Below are 20,435 nucleotides of genomic sequence, written 5' to 3' on the forward strand. Positions count from 1 at the left end.
GAATTGATATGCTACAAGTACGAATTGATAAGATATATATGTTAAATGTTAAAAGCTTATAAGCTATGATGAATATCTTTTGTTATTCGCCCACTGAGCGTTCAGCTTAGACGTGCTTTTGTTTTGTTGTTTTCTTGCACGTTAGGTTGTCAAGATTATCCGCGAAGAATCAATCGGGGGCTTGGGAAATATTTAAAGATCAAGGGTTTTATAAAGCAAGAGATAAATAATATTTTGTACCATAATTTTGATAAATTGTAAGATTAATTATTTTTTTTATCAATTGTAAATAAGCATTGAATTCTGACATAATGTATATATGATACGTCAGTCTAGCCCGGGCAAGATGTCGCATAACCTAACAGGTAGGAAAAAAGGGCTTTAATTAAGGAATTATCGATCGCGATGCATTAAGCCATGCATGGGAAATATATATTTTCCTTCCTCAATAATCTCTCGGTAAATGTAAATTAAGAATTCAAATAAAAGTTTAATAGATATCCTCCAAAGTTAATTTATGACCTTAAATATAACTTAAAAAGAATACCTCTATACATATTTTAGTATATTGATGATAAGAGTATATCATTTCCCACCTTTATATATACACATCATAAAACAGTTTTTTGTGAAATCAAGATGACTAATCTCAATCCTAATTAATTAAGTGAACTCCAAGCATGCATAGAAAATAGTTGAGCCTTTTAATTCCTTGTGCACAAGGATAATTAACCATAAATAGAGTTAAAGTTATTAGTATCTCTCACTCAAAATTGTAGTCTCTCTCCTTCTATTCTCTTTGTGTGTGTGGAAGAGAGATCTAGAGAGAGAGAGAGAGATGGTGAAGAAGCAATCTTCAATGGTATGGGACATGAAAACCATGTTCCATTGTAGCATAATCATGTTCTTCCTTGGAGGATTAGCAACTTTAAGCTTTTATAGCAACTCTAATCAAGAAGCAGTGAGTAACAACATTAAGGTTACTCTTACTACCACCACTACCACTACCACTATTACTACAGATCAGTCAAATCCAGACACGGACACAGACACGAACACGAACACAAACACGAAGATGAACGTTGATAAAGGTGCACAAGTTTTTGAACATCAAAGAAGGCTTAAAATTGCACCACCATCCTTAACGGAAACTTGTGATTTGTTCTCCGGCAAATGGGTTTACGATAACAAGAGTCATTACCCTTTGTACAAAGAACACGAGTGTCCTTTTTTACATGGCGATTTAGCTTGCCAAACTTATGGCAGAAAGGATTCTAAGTATCAAAGATGGAGATGGCAACCTCATGGTTGTGACTTCCCAAGGTATGTAATATTATCTTCTAAAGTTTTGCATGAAGCAACAAATTAGCAAACTCTTAGTACTATTAGTGTCTAATATTATATTTCTTTTGAATGTATAGATTTGGTGGCAAAGCAATTGTGGAGAGACTTAAAGGTAAAAGGCTATTGTTCGTTGGTGATTCGGTAAACCGAAACCAATGGGATTCAATGATGTGCATGCTCTATTCCTCAATTCCAGGGGAAAAGAAGCTTGGCCAGGAGCTCAATCGTACCTTGTACACCTTTAGGTCCAATGTAAGTCCTACCTTTCATTTCATTCCCATAAATATTTATATTTTCCATTGCGGACTTAAAAGTGTAAACTTCTGTTAATCAAATATATAAATGTTTCTCTTGAATTGTTATATGTTAATATATAGAACACAATGTTTGTGTTTACAAGTATGTGTTGTTTAAATGATGAAAGTGACAATTGAATAAAACATTGCAGGAGTACAATATATCGGTTGATTATTATTGGGCTCCAATGTTGGTCGAATCTAACGGTGATGATCCATCAAACCATCGCCTTGATCATCGAACTATTCGAGTCAAATCCATAGAGAAGCATGCAAGGCATTGGGTTGATGCGGATATACTCGTCTTTAATACCTATCTTTGGTGGAGATTACCTATAATAAAGCTCTTGTAAGTTCAAGTAACATTTTTTTTAAACTTGTAAGTGGTATAGACTATAGAGAATAGTTTACCTTATATATTTGCTAAAGTAACAAGTTAAGTCTCTTCTTGTTTCTGAATCAGGAAGGGCCCAGGATCATTATTGGGTGGTCCGAATCAGGTGTACGATGAGATTGATAACGTTCGTGCGTATAAGATGGTTTTGGAAACATGGTCCAAATGGGTACATAACAACATTGATCCTGCAAAGACCAAGATGTTCTTCATGGGTCTTACAGCAACTCATTCAAAGTACCAAACAAAAAAACAAAAACCCTTTTGTTATTCTCTTTTAGTTGTTTTAGTATGTCAACTAACTTTTTATAATTTGTAGTGCTAAAGATTGGGGAGGCAAGAAGCAAACAACTTGTTACAAAGAGAAAGAGCCGGTGACGGTTGACGGTTTCTGGGAAAGCGGAACAGATCCGAAAATGCTGAGAAACTTGGAGTCGTCATTGAGCAAATTGAAAGCCAAAGGGGTAAATGTGCAACTAATAAACATAACACAGTTAACACAATATAGAAAAGACGCACACCCTACAGTCTATCGGAGACTATGGCGTCCCTTAACCGATGAACAAAAGGCTAACCCACAACGTTCTTCTGATTGTACACATTGGTGTCTTCCCGGGGTTCCTGATGTTTGGAATGAACTTCTCTTAGCCTACATTTTTCCAGCAACAGAAACCGCTAGCCAATTAAAAAGGGAAAACTACTAAAATAGTCTTTTCAGATACTGACTTGACAAAATGGCCCGTGATTTTTAGTTTTACTCAAATATCATTTTACTTTCTTTTGTTAAGAAAATGGCTCGAGATGGAAATCTGTCGTGTTATGTTGAATCTACTAGCCCAAAGTGATCTAGTGTGATTCTTGATTCTTTTAGGTTATTGCCATTATAGAACATTGCAAGCATGTTTTATTTTGTTGATAGTTATGTATCATAGGTTAGTGCCTTTAATTTTAATTAGTTGAAAAGTTGTGATCAGTGAACACACAAGTGGTTTATAATTTCTTATTGTTATTATGAAACCTTACGTTATATCTTACGTGCTTCGATCATGTGTTATTTATTTATATTTATCATCGACTATCGGAAAACGTAGATAAGAAGTGACGCCATGCATAAAGGCCTTCATTGCTCCCTAAACGTGCTCCTTCTTTCGCTCTTGCTTGGAAATCATGAAAATATAATACCTATCTTAAGATATGTGAAATTCTTTTAAAAAAGTATTATAATTTATAAATATATTCTAAAGAGAACATCATAAGGGTAAAACAAAAGCACTGAGGTTAAGGATGAGCAAATTATATCATGTAGTGGTATCGAACCGGTATCATGTTGGCATCGGTACTGAATCGGTTTTGAAACGAACATTTTGCCATTTTGGTACTGGTACCAAGTTTTTGGGAAAATCGTGATTGTTATTGGTATTTACCGATTTTTTTTGCGTACGATACCGACACCAGGTTTTTGAAAAAATTGGGATCGAGATTTTCAGAATCGGTGACATGCTCATCCCTAATTGATGTGGTCATTAAGAAGTGGTGGTAGCCGATAGGTGGTCAACACGTCATAAATTACATTACGGTGAATGTTAAGTTCAAAACTTGACTAAAGTAAGTTTTCCTACAAACTAGAGGTGCACATATTACCCGGAACCGGTTCCTACCTGTACCCGGCCCACAGGTAAGGCCTGGTATTGGGTTTCTCCCCGGAACCTGACCCGCCAGAACCTGTTTCACTTTTACCCGATCAAAACCCGACCCGAAACCCATAAAAACCCGGAAACTATATATACCGGAACCAGTTCCTACCCGGTTTTAACTTTTGTTTACCACCATGAACCTGTTCTGATTCCTACAAAATACCAGGTTTGTGCACCTTTATTACAAACCACGATAATGGATTAATGGGTCTCCTTCTTAACAGTGTTTGTGGTTTAAAACTATGTTAAAAAAAGTAGAAATATAACTGTAGATGCACCTACATTTGAGCCCGAAAACTAAAGTACACTTAGAAGACAAAAACTAAGCCCAAAGTGCAACACGTGGGCTAAGACTCATGTCATACGGGGTTCAATTACAATATGCCCCCTTCAACAAGTGGGCCCAAGAACACCCAAAACAAAGGTGAATATAATGTATTTCAAATGCACAAAATGTAAGTCTCGCCTTTCTTTTTCGTACCTTCGTCTTTTTTTTTTCTCGTTCCCTTGTAGTTATCTGTTTTATTTCGTCTGTTATTCATGCATATTAAATATTACCTTAACTCTAAACTATTATTAGAAATCTTCTTTGTATTATAGTATGCTACCGCTACCCGACCTGATTTGGTTTAATTCAATCTACAAAATTTTCCTTACAAATGCCTGTATGGGACTTTGAAATCATGATTGATAACTCATGGCTATAAGAAACTTAAAATCTATGGCTCCTGATGATTATGTGATTATAATTTTAAACTCAACGTGTGTATTTGGTTTAGCAACTTTGTCTGTTCTCAAGATTCAAAAGTGTGTGTTTGTTATTTAATTTATTAGTTAGTTTAGCAACCTCTCATAAAGAGAAAACAACTCAATTAATGTCCATACTTTATATTTTAATCAACTGCTCACTATTATTTTATTCACATTTTTTATTATTTATTTAATAGGGAGGACGCCCATACAGAAATAAAAAATAATCAACTTATGAGTTATGAGAGTTGTTAGGGAGATTGACTTGCTCCATAATATAACCTGCTACGTGTTTACTTGGTTATATATATTTCAAAAGTCAAAAATACTAATCAAAATCTATAAAAAGTATAAAGTAATAATAATTAATTTACTTAATTATACGTTTATAGTATGTTAATTTATTTGTATTAGATCCCTCGTCCATGTTTCTTCCGTCTTATTCCACATATGCCTAAAAACGACCCTTGCTGATAGTGTTTTTTCTTTCAAATGGTAATTTAAATCACATGCCGCTAACTCATTCAATCATCTTCATTTCACGAGTACGGAATCTTGAAGTGCTAGTGTTATTTATCAATAAAAATAAATACTTCCCAATTCTTATCTTATTAAAGTTACTGAAGAAGCGTGTATCGACTTACTTGTATACGATCAACGTTCCTCGGGTACAAGTGTGCTATATCACCGATGGTTTTCCGAGATACGAGTTCTTCCACCTACAAAACGAACAGTACCGTGATCCCCTGCAAGTTGAAACAGCCTGAGCTTGATAGTCTCATTGCTTCTCAGGGTTTTCTCCCTGAGTATGGTTGTCTGCTCCCGGCAGCCGGGCAGACGGCTGCGGATCCTCCTGCCGGCTATATCTCTCTATATTCTCATTTTTTTACTCACTGTAACCTTCGTCTTCCGATGACAAGGTTTATAAGTGCGCTCCTTCAATTTTATGGGATTCACATATCCCAAGTTCACCCTTTTGGGTTGGTGCGCATGACTCATTTTGAGTTTATGTGCAAAGCTCAGCGCGAAGAGCCTACTCCTCGCCGCTTTCAATATTTCTATAAACCAAAGGTTCAAGATTCTTGGTTTTCGTTTACTCCACGCAGTCAGAAGGTTAAATGCTGTATTGTCACTTTTAAGAGCCTTCATGACTGGACTGAGAAGTTTTTCTACGTCAAGGCTGGTGTGATTCCAATCCGCATGACTATGCGCGCGATCACTTCTGCGCCCGCGGATGACAATGTCCTTAAGAACCCAACGGGCACATGGGTTAAGAAGTTATCTGCTGAACCATCCCCCGCCAAGAATATTTGCGAGGAAGCGCTGGTGGGGGTTGGTATGAGCAAGAGGTGGACTGACAGCGAGACAGAGCCTGTCATCCGTGTTGATGGCTCAGGTGGGTTGTTTGTTCATTGCATTAATTCTGCGCGAGTATAATTCGTTTTGCTGATATCACTTGTCTTGTTTTATGCAGACAGCAAGGAATACATCCACGCCGCCTATGACGAGCATACGGAGGGTGGATCTGCTACGCTGAACCCTGGGGAAACTGCCTTTCCTGATCGTTTTGACGATATGTTTATTCCTGTTGACTTAGAGTTTTGCCTTGACAGCGATGTGCCTGGTAAGCCTTTGTATTTGTGCTTAGGCCCTTAGAATACCAAATTTGGTTTTATCATTTCTGTTGCGCGTATTGTAGATGCGCTCGCAAATTATGAGTTAGAGCCTGTGGAAGAGGAAGGGGAGGAGGCAGAAGCTGAAGCGCAAAAACTCAAGCGCAAGGCTAAAGGCAAAACTGGCGCAGGGGCCAGTAAAAAACAGAAAAAAGATGATGCCTCTGTTGCCCAGAATCTTCCTCCTACTCAAGTGAAGGAACTTGAGAAAACCAAGGATTTTACTTCCAAGTTTTCCTCGTCTTCTTTGCCTCAAGGTGTGGGCAATCCTCCAGTCCACATGAGGTATGGTGCTGCCACCTCATCTCTGCGCGCGGCGGACAAGGGAAGCGGTGTTGCGCCTGCTGTTTCGTCTTCTCCAACAGGTATACTTTGTTTATATTTTGTGGTTTTATGAGCGTGATTCCGATATAGTTATTAATGAAGCTTTGTTCACTCAAATGTTTGTAGAGCCGGCAACGTTGGTGGCTCAACCTCAGGCGCAGCAAGGTGCCAAGGCTATGCCGAAGGTTGTTTTGAAGTCCTCTGTTTTGCCCTCAAAAAGGGGGAAAATGGACTTCATGGCGATGCTTAATTCGCGGACTGCGGTGCGCCAAGGTATTTATTGCGCTTTGATTGTCTGATTTTTTCCTTTAGTTCAAGTCATGAATCATTTCTCCTTGTTGGTTTTTTCATAGGAATTATAGCTGGCACACAAGCTGCTGGTGGCACTGCTAGCGCTGGCGCCGTTAGTTCTGCTCCTGCTCCAACAAGTACTGAATCTCCCCTCATTGGGATCACTAAGGAGCAGGAGACTATTTTTCGCGCTGCTCTAACAGCGTCAAGACCTCCCTCACCTCCTCCTGCGCGCAGCCCTCCTCGTGAGACTATTTTTTATTCTTCCAAGTCGCAGGAGAAGAGACCTGTTATAGAGGATGATGAGGAGGTTAATTTTGAAAATTCTGATGGTGGCCGCGTAAGCCCTATAGCGCCACGAGATTTCGTGGCGTAACCTTTTTCTCATGGGGCAGGCAGAAGCTCATCAGCTGGCGCTAATCTTTCTGCCGGTTCTCCTCAGGTATAAGTTTATTTTGCTCCGCTGTGCAGACTTCCAAATTAGTGTTTAGATAACTAAAACGTTTCTTTGCGTTGCTTTGTGTTTGTAGGGAGCCGATCACATATACCGCCCGAGCTGGAGTATCACTGAAGAGAGCTCATTCCAATCCTTGGGCGTATGTGAAGACTTTTGGGTTCACTCTGTTCCTCCAGCTGAAAGGAGGTTTCAAGAGGACCGCGCTCGCGTGTATTTGCTTAATGACCACCTTTTTGCTGGGTCTGCGTTTTTTGCTGCCTCCCAAGAGCTTCGCAATGATTATATAAAGGTACGTGTTGCCCTTGCGGAGGCCAAGCAAGAGACTAAGATTTCTGCTTGGAATCTTTCCGATGCCCGAGAGAAAGCTGAGAAACTCCAAGCAGAACTTAGCGAGAACCGGGCAAGTTCCAACGCTGCTTTTGTGAAGCGCGGGCTTGAGCTGCAAGCTGCGCGGGAGAAACTGCAAGTGGCAGAGGCAGATGCGGCCAAGTACGCGCGTCGAGCGCGTGACCTGGAGTTGGCAGTGGAGGCGCGTGACCAAATTATTGCGCAGGTTAATACTGAAAAATTTTTATTGGAGAGTGAGGTTGCGCACCTGAAGAAAGAGCTCGATGCTGCGCGAGCGGAAAAGAATGAAGCCTTGGCGGCAGCAGCGTCTGACAAAGAAGAGCTAAAACAAGCCAAGAAAACTGTTGAGTTGTTAAACTCTCAAATCCCTGCTCTTGAGACGTCTGTTTCTTCCCTCGCGCAGGACCGTCAATGGCTGATTTCACAGGGTGTGACTCGTTGCGCTTATGCCATGAAATACTCAGACGAGTTTCAGACCCTTGTGATGGACTGTAATGCGGCATCGCGCTTGGTGGGTCGGGCTGAGGGGTTTAAGGATGGTTATGAATATGGCATGCTAAAGAAGAATCCATCCGACTACCCTTATCAGCTCGACGCTGTCTGCGCTGACATGGCTGAGGTGGGGGAGAAGTACTTGAATACTCCAATTCCCATCCTTGAGCAGGTATTTTAACCTTAATGAGTTTACTTGACTTATTTTCATAATCTTTTGTACTTATACTGTTCCTTGCGACTTGCAGATAGCCGCGCTTGCTGACCAGCCCGATCTTGGCGCTTTAAAGAAATTACTTGATGAATGTGAAGGGACTGGTGGCAATGATGATGGCGCGGGCAACGCTACCTCTGCCAGCGGCTCTGGCGTGGCCAAAGGACCTACTCCTGACGCTATCATGACAGAAGGCGACTATATTCAAGACGAACAGCTTGATTATGGTAAGTTTGGAGATGACGAGGAGCGGGCTGCGCCAGATGCTGAGGGAGGAAATAATGATGAGGAAGATGAAGATGCTGATATTAATATAGAAACTTGAAAAGCCCTTCTTGTTTTTTTTTTTTTTTTTTTTTTTGTGTTTGTAGTTTTTACCTCATCATTTGTAAATTTGTAAACTTCTATGTTTCGGAATGAAATTTTGTTTTTCCCTTATTCGCAATTCATCTCTTTATATTGCATGCGTGTACTTGTTGAATATAAGGTATGCTTACACATTGAAACTTGAACAAGGTTGTAAGGAAATTATTTTTACTTAATCCTTAACAGTTGTCATATTTCAAGTTATTTTGCGATATTCTGAATATGCTGACACGTGCCTTGGCATTTCATTATTCCTCTTTTGCGCGACGTTATCGTGCATTTATTATAGGGAATTATGAATGAGTTTTTTAGCCTTTACGTGTCAGTATATGTTACTCTGCCTATATCCATTATAATCCCATGCGCGGCCCCGACCTGACACCTTAACAACTATGCTTTGGCATGTGCTTTGCCTTAGTTGTGCTTAGGTATTTTTATGGTCCAGCTGCTCAATACGTAGGATGGATGCTATGAGTAATTTGAGCTAAGGCTCATATTATTGGGCTAAGGCCCTGGCGTTTTAGAGTTAAAACTCGTTAACGCGTCTGAGCTTGAAGCTCGCGCATGTATGTTTTACTTCGTTTTATTTTTAGTTTGATGTTAATACAATGTTGTCATATTGCTCAAAATTAATAAAGGGAAGTGTGAAACATGTATGCAAAAGGTAATAGAACGCATATTAAGAAAGAAAATAGAGCGTATCATTATTCATAATGGCTTAAAAAGCCTTGATTACAAACTTGACAACTTTTACATGAAACATTTTCTAAGTTGTGCTGCGTTCCATGTGCGCGGGATCTTCTTTCCATTTAAATATTTTAAAGCGTATGCGCCTTTTCCCAATTCTTCCGAGACTTGATAAGGTCCCTCCCAGTTGGGAGACATCTTTCCCGGGGGTATTGCGCGACTAGCTTCATTGTTCCGAAGGACAAAATCATTCTTCTTGAAGTGGCATTCTTTCACGCGTGTTGATTGTAGTATTTTTCTAGCTTTTTCTTGTATTTGGCTTCACTGATGATAGCCGCCTCTCTGCGTCCCTCAAGTAAATTGAGATCCAACCTCCTTTCTTGCTCGTTATCCGTCTTACTCATCATGAGCACTCTATAGGATGGGCATCCAATCTCTGCTGGAATCATAGCCTCCGTTCCATAGGTTAGGCTGAACGGGGACTCGCCATTGCTGGTTTTGCTTAATGTCCTGTGCGCCCACAGGACATTAGGTAACTCCTCAACCCATGCATGGGACTCTCCCTCCAACCTTTTCTTCAGCCCATTCAGCAAGCTTTGGTTCGCGCGTTCCACTTGGCCATTCCCTTGAGGATGGTATACTGAAGTGAAGACCTGATTGATGTGCAATTCCTTGAACCAACTGGATATCTTCCTGTCAGTGAATTGTTTGCCATTGTCGCTCACGATTTCCATGGGCAGGCCAAAACGGCATACGATGTGGCTCCAAATAAATTGCTTCATTGCCTCGGCTGTGATTTTTGCCAGTGGCTTGGCTTCAACCCATTTTGTGAAATAGTCTACTGCCACTACCAAAAACTTTACTCGCCCTGGCGCTTGTGGTAAGGGACCCACAATATAGATTGCCCACTTGTGGAAAGGCCATGCAGAGGTCACCGGAATCAAGTTGTTCTTTGGACGCATGGTATTTGGCGCATAGCTCTGACACGCTTTGCATTTTTGGATCCCTTTTAACGCGTCCAAGTACATGCCTGGCCAATAGTAACCTGCGTTCATTGCCTTGGCGATCACCATGCGCGGGCCAGCATGTATTCCACAGATTCCTTCGTGTATCTCACTGATCACATAGCTTGCTTCCTCAGCGTCAAGGCATTTCATGAGTGGTCCAAGATAAGAGCGTCGATTTAACGTACCATCGAGCATTTCGTAGTTCTGCGACTTGTGTCTTATCTTCCTCGCCTGTGCGCGATCGTCTGGTACCTTTCCCTCCTTCAAGAATTCCATTATTGGAGTTATCCATGATGAAGGTGTTGTATGAATTACAAGAACAGACTTCGCTCCCACTGACGGGTTGCTCATTACTTCCACCCTGACATCTTTGCCAAAATGATCGAAGCTGGTTGATGCCATCTTGCTTAGCGCGTCGGCAGACTTATTTTCACTGCGCGGAATGTGTATGATTCTGAAAAAGTCAAATTGTTCAGTGAGTTTCTTCGCCTGCTCTAGATACAGAGGCGTGGTGTTCTCCTTGGCATCATAAAGGCCATTGACTTGTGCTGCTACCAGGTATGAATCTACATGAGCCTCTAGCTTTTTAACTCCGAACTTGTGCGCGATGCGCAAACCAGCCAGCAGAGCTTCATACTCAGCTTCATTGTTGGTGCTCTTGAAATCCAACCTGATTGCGTAAGTATACTCATGATTTTCTGGATCCACCAGTTTGAGGCCTGCGCCGGACCCTTCGTTGTTTGAAGCTCTATCAGTGAATAATCTCCAAACATTTTCTTCATTATTGGCTTGCGGAGGGTCTACTTCGCGCTGAGCCTCTTCGACTTTTCCTTCAGGGATTTCTGCGATGAAATCAGCTAAGACTTGTCCCTTGATTGCTGGACGAGACTTATAGGTGATCGTGTACTCCCCTAATTCCAGTGCCCATTTTGTCAGCCTTCCTGAGAGCGGGATGTTGTAATCAGTCAGGACTTCAATAGGATGACCATTGAAATATCTGTGAAGCTTGCGCGACGCATGCGTTAGTGATAAAACTAACTTTTCTATGATGGTGTAGCGCGTCTCAGGATCTGTCAGCACCCGACTTACATAATAAATTGGTGTTTGGATTCCCTTGCGATCCACCAATAATACTGCGCCAATGGCGCGCTCTCCTGCTGACAGGTACAACGTTAAAGTTTCACCAGGTAGTGGAGCTGTGAGCGCAGGCAGATTTATCAGACATTCTTTTATCTCACTGAAAGCTTGCTCAGCCTCAGGCGTCCACTTGAATTGGCTTTTCTTTAAGCAATTTCTCAATGTGTTAATGAATGAGGTAGATTTGCTTGCATGGTTTGCTAGGAACCTGTTAATTGATACCAATCTACCATTCAACTTTTGAACTTCCTTCATGGTGGATGGTGAGGGCATGCCGAGGATAGCCTCCACCTTCTCTGGGTTCACCTTGAAACCATCCTTGGTGACCATTACGCCGAGAAATTTCTCTTCTTCCACGCCGAATGTGCATTTGCTCGGGTTGAGCTTCATGTTTACTTCCTTTAGGCGCCGAAGGGTTTCTTCGATGTCTTTGAGCATTTGTTTTTCCTCCCTGCTTTTAATCACCAAATCATCCACGTAGACTTCTAAGTTTTTTCCAATCTGCTCGTTGAAAATTGCATCCATGAGTCTTTGGTAAGTGGCTCCTGCATTCTTTAAACCAAAGGGCATTTTTGTGTAACAGAAAACACCCTTGTCAGTTCTGAAAGCAGTCTTGTCTTCATCCTGTGGTGCCATTTGAATTTGGTGATAGCCCTTATAGGCATCCAGGAAACATTTGAGCTTAAATGGCGCCACAGAGTCCACCTTCATGTTAATGTTTGGGAGGGGGTAACAATCTTTTGGACACGCCTTGTTGAGGTCCTTGAAATCAATGCACATTCTCCATGACCCATTGCTCTTCTTTACCATCACAGGATTGGCTACCCATGTTAGATATCGTATTGGGCGAATGATATTCGCGCACAGTAGATCTTCTACTTGCTCATTCATGGCCTCTGTCTTCTCGTCTCCCATGACTCTTTTCTTTTGAGCAATTGGCTCCACGGACTTGAATGTGTTGAGAGAGTGCTGCGCCAGGTCTCGCGGAACCCCAGTCATATCAGAATGTTGCCACGCGAAGACTGACATATACGTTGTGAGCAATCTTTTCATTCTCACTCTTGTGTCATCTGATATCGTAGCTCCGATTGTGATTGTTTGTTCTGGAAATTTTGGGTTGAAAATCCATTCCTCTGGCGCGTTGTTTGCCACTGGAAGCTTCATTCTCCCCTCTCGAGGTATACTTATTACTGCGCATAAATGATCTCAGTACACAAATGTTACTCCTGTTGGTGTTGGGAACCCCAACGCGCCATGCGCTGGTGATGGTATGGCGTTGAATTGGGCAATCGTTCCTCTACCCAATATCATACTATGGCATGAAGTGGTGGGCAAGACCAGGAAGTTGACAATTTCAGCTCGCTTGTGCTTCTCATCCCCCATAGTTAGTTCGAATTGTATCTGACCTAGGGGGTGAATAATTTCGTTTGAGACACCCGAGATTGGTGCATTCACAACTTCGAGCCTTGCTTGGTCTGCTGGATCCAACTTCCTGAAACATTGCTCATACATGATGTCTGACTCACTAACGGTGTCCACCAGGACTCTTGACACCTCATAATGAGCGATGTGTGCAGTGATGACTAGAGGACTGCTGATAGACGGGCCTCCTCTGATTCTTGGAAAGATTACTTGTTGCTCGCGCCAATCCCCCTGGATTTGCGCGCTTCTCTTCCTCGGTCCTTGCCCTTGCCTTCTTCCTTCAGCTACACAGATTCTTTTGAATTTTTTACTGGCTGAGGCTCCGTCTGGTTGTTCGTTCTCTGGTCTTGGATTTTTTACCAGGTGAGCCAACTTGCCTGATTTCACATCTTTTTCGATCGCATCCTTCAAATGATGGCATGCATCGGTGTTGTGCCCTGTGGATTTGTGAAACTCACAATATTTGCCACTGTTCGGTGGTCCCTTATGGAGTAATGGCCTGGGGTTTTTAAACTGGACATTCTCTGTGCTTAACACTTGCGAAGGCGTTTTGGTGAGGGGAGTCAATATTCTTGGTAGAGGTCTGTTAGGCTCTCTGTCGCCTTCCTTCTTGTCACCTTCTCCGCGATTAAGAATGTCTTTTTGGGGTTGTGGTGAACTTTGTTGCGCTTGCTTTTCTGCGGGAGAATAATTTGTTTGTTGAAACCTGGACCATACGGAGTTTTGTTTGCCCCTCCTTTCATTGTTGCGTGGTGCTTCTGTTTGATGCCCTTTATCTCTTGCTCTGTCTTGGGCAATTTGTTTTTCATTTCGCGCGAAGACTCGCGATGCTTCCATAAGCTTAGCCCAAGTGGTTGGCATGCCTTCTCTGCTCACGAGAGCTATGCGGAGTTGATCACTGCGCGCACCTTGTATAAAGGCCACGCGCAAGAGTTGTTCAGTGATGCCTCCAATTGCAAGAGATTCCTGATTGAAACGAGTTATGTAGTCTTCAATGGTTTCATCATTCCTGCGTACGCAGTGCATGATGTCATCGGGGTCGCGCGTGTGTCTGCGCTGTTGTACAAAGTGAGCCTGGAACTTTTCCAATAGCTCTTCGAACCCATCGATTTGTCATGTCGGCAAGCTTTCGAACCAGACACGCGTGCACCCGTGAGGCAGCGAGCAAACATGTGACACCATGTTGGCATCGTCCAGCTTTCTAAGTTTCCAGTGTTATAAAAACCTTGTAAATAATCATCTGGATCTGTTGTACCATCGTACTTGCCTAAACCACTTGGCATCTTGGTTTTGTGTTGAATGGGAGCCTTCGCAATGCGCTCAGCGAATTTTGAATGTTTTACCAAGATGGCTGGCCTATATGGTGTGGTTACGTCCACTTGCCCTTTCGCTTGTGGGTTGTATGGTGTGTATAAATCCATATCAGCTTTGGCTCCAAGTGCTATGTGCATGTGTGCGCGAAGCTGTGAACCTCCTGCATGAGTATCTCGCGTCTTCTTCATGCTGTGCACCTCTTCCTCATCACTAATATCAGCTTGTTCGGTGTGAACAGAATGACCGTCTTCCGGTGCGCGCGTCTTTTTTGTTGTTCCCTGAATGGTTTGTTTATCAAATGCGAGCCTTTGTGTTAAATCGGCTAACTTTTTGTGTTTTACCAACTCATTGTATTTGTCCATTAAACGCCGTTGTTCGTTTATGAGCCATTCTTTAGGGTCATTGGTTTCAACTTCCGGGCCCATTGGTCCTTTTTGTTTTGTACCAGTCAGATTTTGGAACGTGAGATCGTCTGGGGGAGTTTCAGTTTGACTATGAGGTGTTGTGTTGAAGGGATGGTTACTGGTGGTGCGCGCAGTGTCACGCGGCGCCCTCAGAACCTGATGTCCCTCATTAACATCCTCAAGCTCATTATCCTCCAGAACTTGATCGTTATTTCGAACACCGGAAACCATGGTGAAGATTTTCAGAGAGAAAATTGATGAAATAGTGGTTTTGTTGCCGTTGTAACAGGTGATGGCGCCAATGAAGAAGCGTGTATCGACTTACTTGTATACGATCAACGTTCCTCGGGTACGAGTGTGCTATATCACCGATGGTTTTCCGAGATACGAGTTCTTCCACCTACAAAACGAACAGTACCGTGAGCTTACCCCTCAGAAAGGGACAGAGGGGTCCTCTTTGGGGTAACCCTCCGGTGTGAGAATCATATATTGTAGGAGAGGAAAATCAGGATGTGAAAATGAGTAAAGGACTTAGAATATATTTTCTTGCCTGCTCCCAACTGTGGAGGCGGCCTAGTATTTATAGTGCTAGGGTTTCCAATGATTTGGCTCAGACCCAATTAGGGCCTTTTTAGCCTCCCCCTATTGCTTCGCGCCACGTGTATTTAGGACACCTGGTGCTCTTTCATTGATTATTCTCTGACCAAGGTATTTCACCTGACCCATGTGCCATCACGTGGTAGCACATGGGCTTTGCTGAGTTGTCCACCTTTCATTGGCAGCTGTCAACCTCAGCACATTCTTTATTCCTTAAAGATACCTTCTGGAAAGTTGTCTGATGAGCACAAACACGGTTGTCCTTATCCTGATTTGGATTAGATTATTGTCTCATTTATGCGTCTATCCTGGGGATGCGCGGGGTCTTCTCTTATTCTCACACTGAGTGCGCGCGCTGTGTGCATATGCGATATGCGCCACGCACAGGTGTTTCGTGCGCTTGCGCATAGGTTTCGGCTTTGTGTCTTCGTGACATCTTGATTTCAAGCTTCTTATCCGTACTTTATGGGTTGACCCGCCCCGCTCGATGTTGGGGCGGGTGCATACCCCTTCAAAAGTCAAAAATACTAATCAAAATATAACCTGCTACGTGTTTACTTGGTTATATATATTTCAAAAGTCAAAAATACTAATCAAAATCTATAAAAAGTATAAAGTAATAATAATTAATTTACTTAATTATACGTTTATAGTATGTTAATTTATTTGTATTAGATCCCTCGTCCATGTTTCTTCCGTCTTATTCCACATATGCCTAAAAACGACCCTTGCTGATAGTGTTTTTTCTTTCAAATGGTAATTTAAATCACATGCCGCTAACTCATTCAATCATCTTCATTTCACGAGTACGGAATCTTGAAGTGCTAGTGTTATTTATCAATAAAAATAAATACTTCCCAATTCTTATCTTATTAAAGTTACGTTATTCGTTTTACCACTTTTCTTGAAAAATAAATACTTCGTAATTCTTATCTTATTAAAGTTGAACTATTCGATTTACAACTTTTCTTGAAAAGCGTTACAAAAGATTATTATTGAATTGATTTTTCATTTTTGACAGATGTCAGTAATAACAATATACATATTTTATAAAACCAAATAATTATTTAAACAGTCAAATGATATGAATATCTTTTAGATGAACCAACTACCAAAGTAACATAAATACACCAAAACATAAAATATATGTAACACTCTTCATTTTTTCTTCTTCTTCTTCCACCTTCCATTTCCTTAACTCACCATTTTCTTTAAAACATTAACATGAAGGGAACTGAAACACTACAGAAACTGGTTCCTGGATATCATTCTGTGGGAACATTCATGGTTCTAATGGTGATGATGATGGTTGTTTACTTTTATGGAGATAATGGTGGATTAATTAGTTTTGATCTTATTGGAGAAAAAGAAATGGTGGATTATTCTTTTGAAGGTTGTGACTTGTTTAATGGAAGTTGGGTGTATGATAATAAGTCAAGACCTTTGTATAAAGAGAGACAATGTTCTTTCATGGCAGATGATTATTCTTGTGAGAAGTTTGGAAGGAAAGATTTTGAGTATCAGTTCTGGAAATGGCAGCCTCATGGTTGTCACCTCCACGGTACGTCCTCTTTCTAGCTGACATAAGGCGGAAACACGAAATGTACAGTAATATAATTTGTTTAGAAAAATATTTTAACTTTTGAATACTTGGTGACTTACGTTAAGTCATGTGTACTGGGGCATTTATAAGGGCGGATAAAGCCCCTATACCAATCTGGGGACACATGAGGCGTTATAGGCGTTTATACAATAAAGCACGTATGTGTGCTGAAGTGCTAATAACTAAATTATTCATTATACAAGTGTTTGACTGAAAAAGTTTATATAGCGAAAAATGCTCATTTAAAGGACATTAACTATTACGAATATTTTTATAGGATTGCTAATTTTTTTGTTAGATATTGCTAATATTTGAAATTATAAACTAACTATTAAAGATTGATATTTAGGTTGTGCGTTGTAGGGTAACTAGCAAGAGCTAGTTTTCGTGTCATGTGACGATCAGGTAGGCCGGCAGTGAGGTTATAACTTAATTAGCATGTTGTGAGTTAACTTGGTTTAAATAAGATTTAAAAAAAAGTAAATAAATGTGTGTGCGCGTTTGAATATGATTGATGAGTTTGAAGTGTACAAAAATGTCTTGGCCAAAAGGGATCGTGTGTTGTCACTGTTATGGTTGTTCGACGGCATAGTTGGCGCCTTTAAAGTCTTTTTTCCTTTCTCCCTAACGGAGAGCCTAAGGACCTAAAAACACACACAATAAGTTATATACGAATTTTGGACCAAATAAAAGAATAAAAAATCGCAAAAATTTAGGGAAAGTTTGAGATAATATAATCATAGATCTGATTGATGGAGTTCGGGTCTAATAGTTGGGTTAAACCATCTACGGATTTATCATATGATCTAGCTCGTCATAACCTATTTATTGCTTATGGGCCCCATAACTCTACTCAGATTGTTATAATATATTTAAGTTTTGGTAATTTTGTCACTTTGGATCACCTTCTTAACCTTTTCTTGTATGTATGTATGAGGTGTTGAAAGATTGTTTAATATAAAAAGTTGGCATATATGCATTAGTGTGACACTGTAACATGATAAAAAGAGCCCATGTGTCATTGTCTCTGGCATGACCTAGAAGAAAGTTGACAAGTATGCATTAGTATCACACTCATACATAACGCCATGCTTACCTAGAAATTTGAGAAAGAAGTTGCATGCAGTATGCATTGTGGGGCTGTAGCTTGTGTGTATGTGTGTACCATGTCAGTGTTCAGGGAGCTCAAGAAAGTAGACAAACATTATTTCAACTTGTGCATTTGCCCCCACATGATAATATATAGGGATGACAACATCATACCACTACGGTATATGTTGTGGTCTAATTAGCATGTACTAGTTAACGCGTCAAATTATTGTACGTAACGTAAAGTGGTAAACAATGAGGTTTTAATTAGTCCCCACCTATTAACTTAGAGTGTTCTAGGTTAACTAGCTTTAACTCGCTAGTTATGAATTACAGAAAAAAATAAACAACGAAAAAGTTTTATCTAGCACTTTGAAGCCCCTCCTTTAGTTATTGTGTAATCATCTCTCCTCCATATATAACTAGCCTTGCATGGTATAGCCCTTGTTATCATTTTTATGTGGCATGCAAAACACTCATGGCGTTTGTTAGAAAGAGTGTGTCAGATGTTCGCCAGGTATCTTATACAGCCAATGAGTATCGAGTATACAAGTTAGTTTGTTAGAAATTACCCGTTTCGATTCACAAACACATTTTTTACCGTTTTAAATTTTATATCTTTATTACAAAAAGAATTAGATATATAAACTAAAAACTAGTGAATTAAACTATTATCAAAGATAACTGAATAGAAAATGTTTACATGTATGGTTATGATATAAATGTGTACCATAAAGGCAATCAGGTAGGGTATCATCTAATACAATATTTGTTTTGTATTTATGAAAACAATTTAAACTAATCTCATTCACATCCTTAAAATTTCGGGTTTCAGGTCTGTTTAACATCCTAAACTGTTATAAGACATGTATCGGACAAAATCGATACCAATTTTTTAAATTTTAAGTATTTACGGTTAATCATTTTTGTATATGACTCGTGTAGGTTTAATGGAACGGCATTATTGGAAAAGCTAAGGAACAAGAGGGTTGTTTTTGTTGGGGACTCACTAGGTAAGAACCATTGGGTTTCACTTCTCTGTCTAATCGACTCATGGATCATTGAACCATCACATAAGGTTGCGGAATGGCATGGCTCGTTGATCACTTTTAAGGTGTCCGTAAGTCTATTTCGTGATATCTTCGACGCGCTATATACTCTTATTGTACAAATGTGACATGTGCTTAACTATTGTTATATGTGACATCTTAGGAATACAATGTTTCCATTGATTTTTATTGGGAACCATTGTTGGTAGAATCAAATTGTGATGATCCGGTACACCACCGTGTACATGACCGGGTCATGAAAATTGAGAGCATCGAGAGGCATGCGAAGCAATGGATTAATGCTGACATATTAATTTTTGACTCATATACATGGTGGCTAGAGCCTAATATGACACTAGTGTAAGTATTTATTTATTGTACGATTTTTAGAATGTTTAGTCGGGTACATATATCGTCACACTAAAAGTTTATCTGTTTTAGGTGGGATTCGTTTGAAAATCCTAATAGAACTTCTATCGAATCTAGTAGGGTCATTCGTTACGAAATGGCTCTAAGAACATGGTCAAATTGGTTGGAGGCTCACCTTGATCGCAAGAAAACTAGAATGTTTTTCATAAGTCTCTCGCCGGATCACAAAGAGTATGCATTAGCTTACTAGCTATCTTTTCTTTTCACAAACTAGTTATGGCCTTTTATATTTTTACACTCATCGCCTTTTAAATATTTTGCTATTACAAATTTTAGAGGCGGAGATTGGGGAAAAACAATGGGAGAAAACTGCTTTAATGAAACTCAGCCAATAAAGGAATATGGGTATTGGGCGAAAGGGTCGGATACTGATTTGATGAGAACAGCACAGTCGGTGGTACAAGATCTTGAAAGTAAAGGCTTAAAAAAAAAAAAGGCTTAAACATTCAACTTCTAAATATAACACAACTTTCACAGTATAGAAAAGATGGACATCCATCTATTTACAAAAGACATTGGGTTCCTCCAACAAAGCTAGAATTGGCCAACCCTGTCTGGTATGCAGATTGTATACATTGGTGTCTTCCCGGTGTCCCAGACGTTTGGAATGAGATCCTATATGCTTACATTCTTTATAAAATATGAAATTTTGTCATCGGATAGTTGCAATCTAAATTACAACATTTGCATGTCATACAATAGGTTTTGACAAGAGAAAATTTAGGTAGGTGATTGGTGATGATGGCATGTACAATATTCAAACAATTAGTTAAAAGTTAAAAGCTACTACACCAAAGTCTTGTTTGGTGGTTTTGCTATACCAACACCTTTGTTGTTTAGTTGTGTAAAACATTACCAAGTCAAAAGGTTTATTCACTACTTTTGATTTTATTAAATAATGTTTTGTTTTGTACATCATAGATACACCGTATACATGCATATATGATTATGGATTAAAATTTGTGTTGCGTTTTCACTTGGCTATGCAACTTCAATACAACACGAAAAAAATTATATTAAATTACTGTCATCTACATATTCGTGTAAGTAGTAG

At 40.2% G+C, this 20,435-nt stretch overlaps 1 protein-coding gene and 1 pseudogene across 1 annotated transcript; both read left to right on the forward strand.

The window, feature by feature from the left end:
* Positions 1-648: 648 nt before the first annotated feature.
* LOC143580675 (protein trichome birefringence-like 34) lies at positions 649-2,738 on the forward strand. The gene is made up of 5 exons (XM_077063636.1): positions 649-1,323; positions 1,422-1,596; positions 1,793-1,989; positions 2,104-2,271; positions 2,354-2,738. Exons 1-5 carry the CDS (start codon positions 839-841, stop codon positions 2,736-2,738), a joined length of 1,410 nt encoding a protein of 469 aa, XP_076919751.1. The 5' UTR covers positions 649-838.
* A 13,697-nt stretch (positions 2,739-16,435) lies between these two features.
* Positions 16,436-20,036, forward strand: LOC143580676 (protein trichome birefringence-like 34; annotated as a pseudogene).
* Positions 20,037-20,435: the final 399 nt, after the last annotated feature.

This window comes from Bidens hawaiensis, unplaced genomic scaffold (assembly GCF_021521415.1).
Source record: "Bidens hawaiensis isolate Kalapana, Puna unplaced genomic scaffold, B.hawaiensis_p1.1 tig00030548_1, whole genome shotgun sequence".
NCBI lineage: Eukaryota > Viridiplantae > Streptophyta > Magnoliopsida > Asterales > Asteraceae > Bidens > Bidens hawaiensis.

What these genes read in the sequence shown, in the direction of transcription:
- LOC143580675 (XM_077063636.1), top strand. Translation starts at nt 839, where the DNA reads ATGGTGAAGAAGCAATCTTCAATGGTATGGGACATGAAAACCATGTTC. An exon ending in CATGGTTGTGACTTCCCAAG is followed by an intron (nt 1,324 to 1,421) that starts GTATGTAATATT and finishes TTGAATGTATAG; the next exon opens with ATTTGGTGGCAAAGCAATTG. An exon ending in TGTACACCTTTAGGTCCAAT is followed by an intron (nt 1,597 to 1,792) that starts GTAAGTCCTACC and finishes AAAACATTGCAG; the next exon opens with GAGTACAATATATCGGTTGA.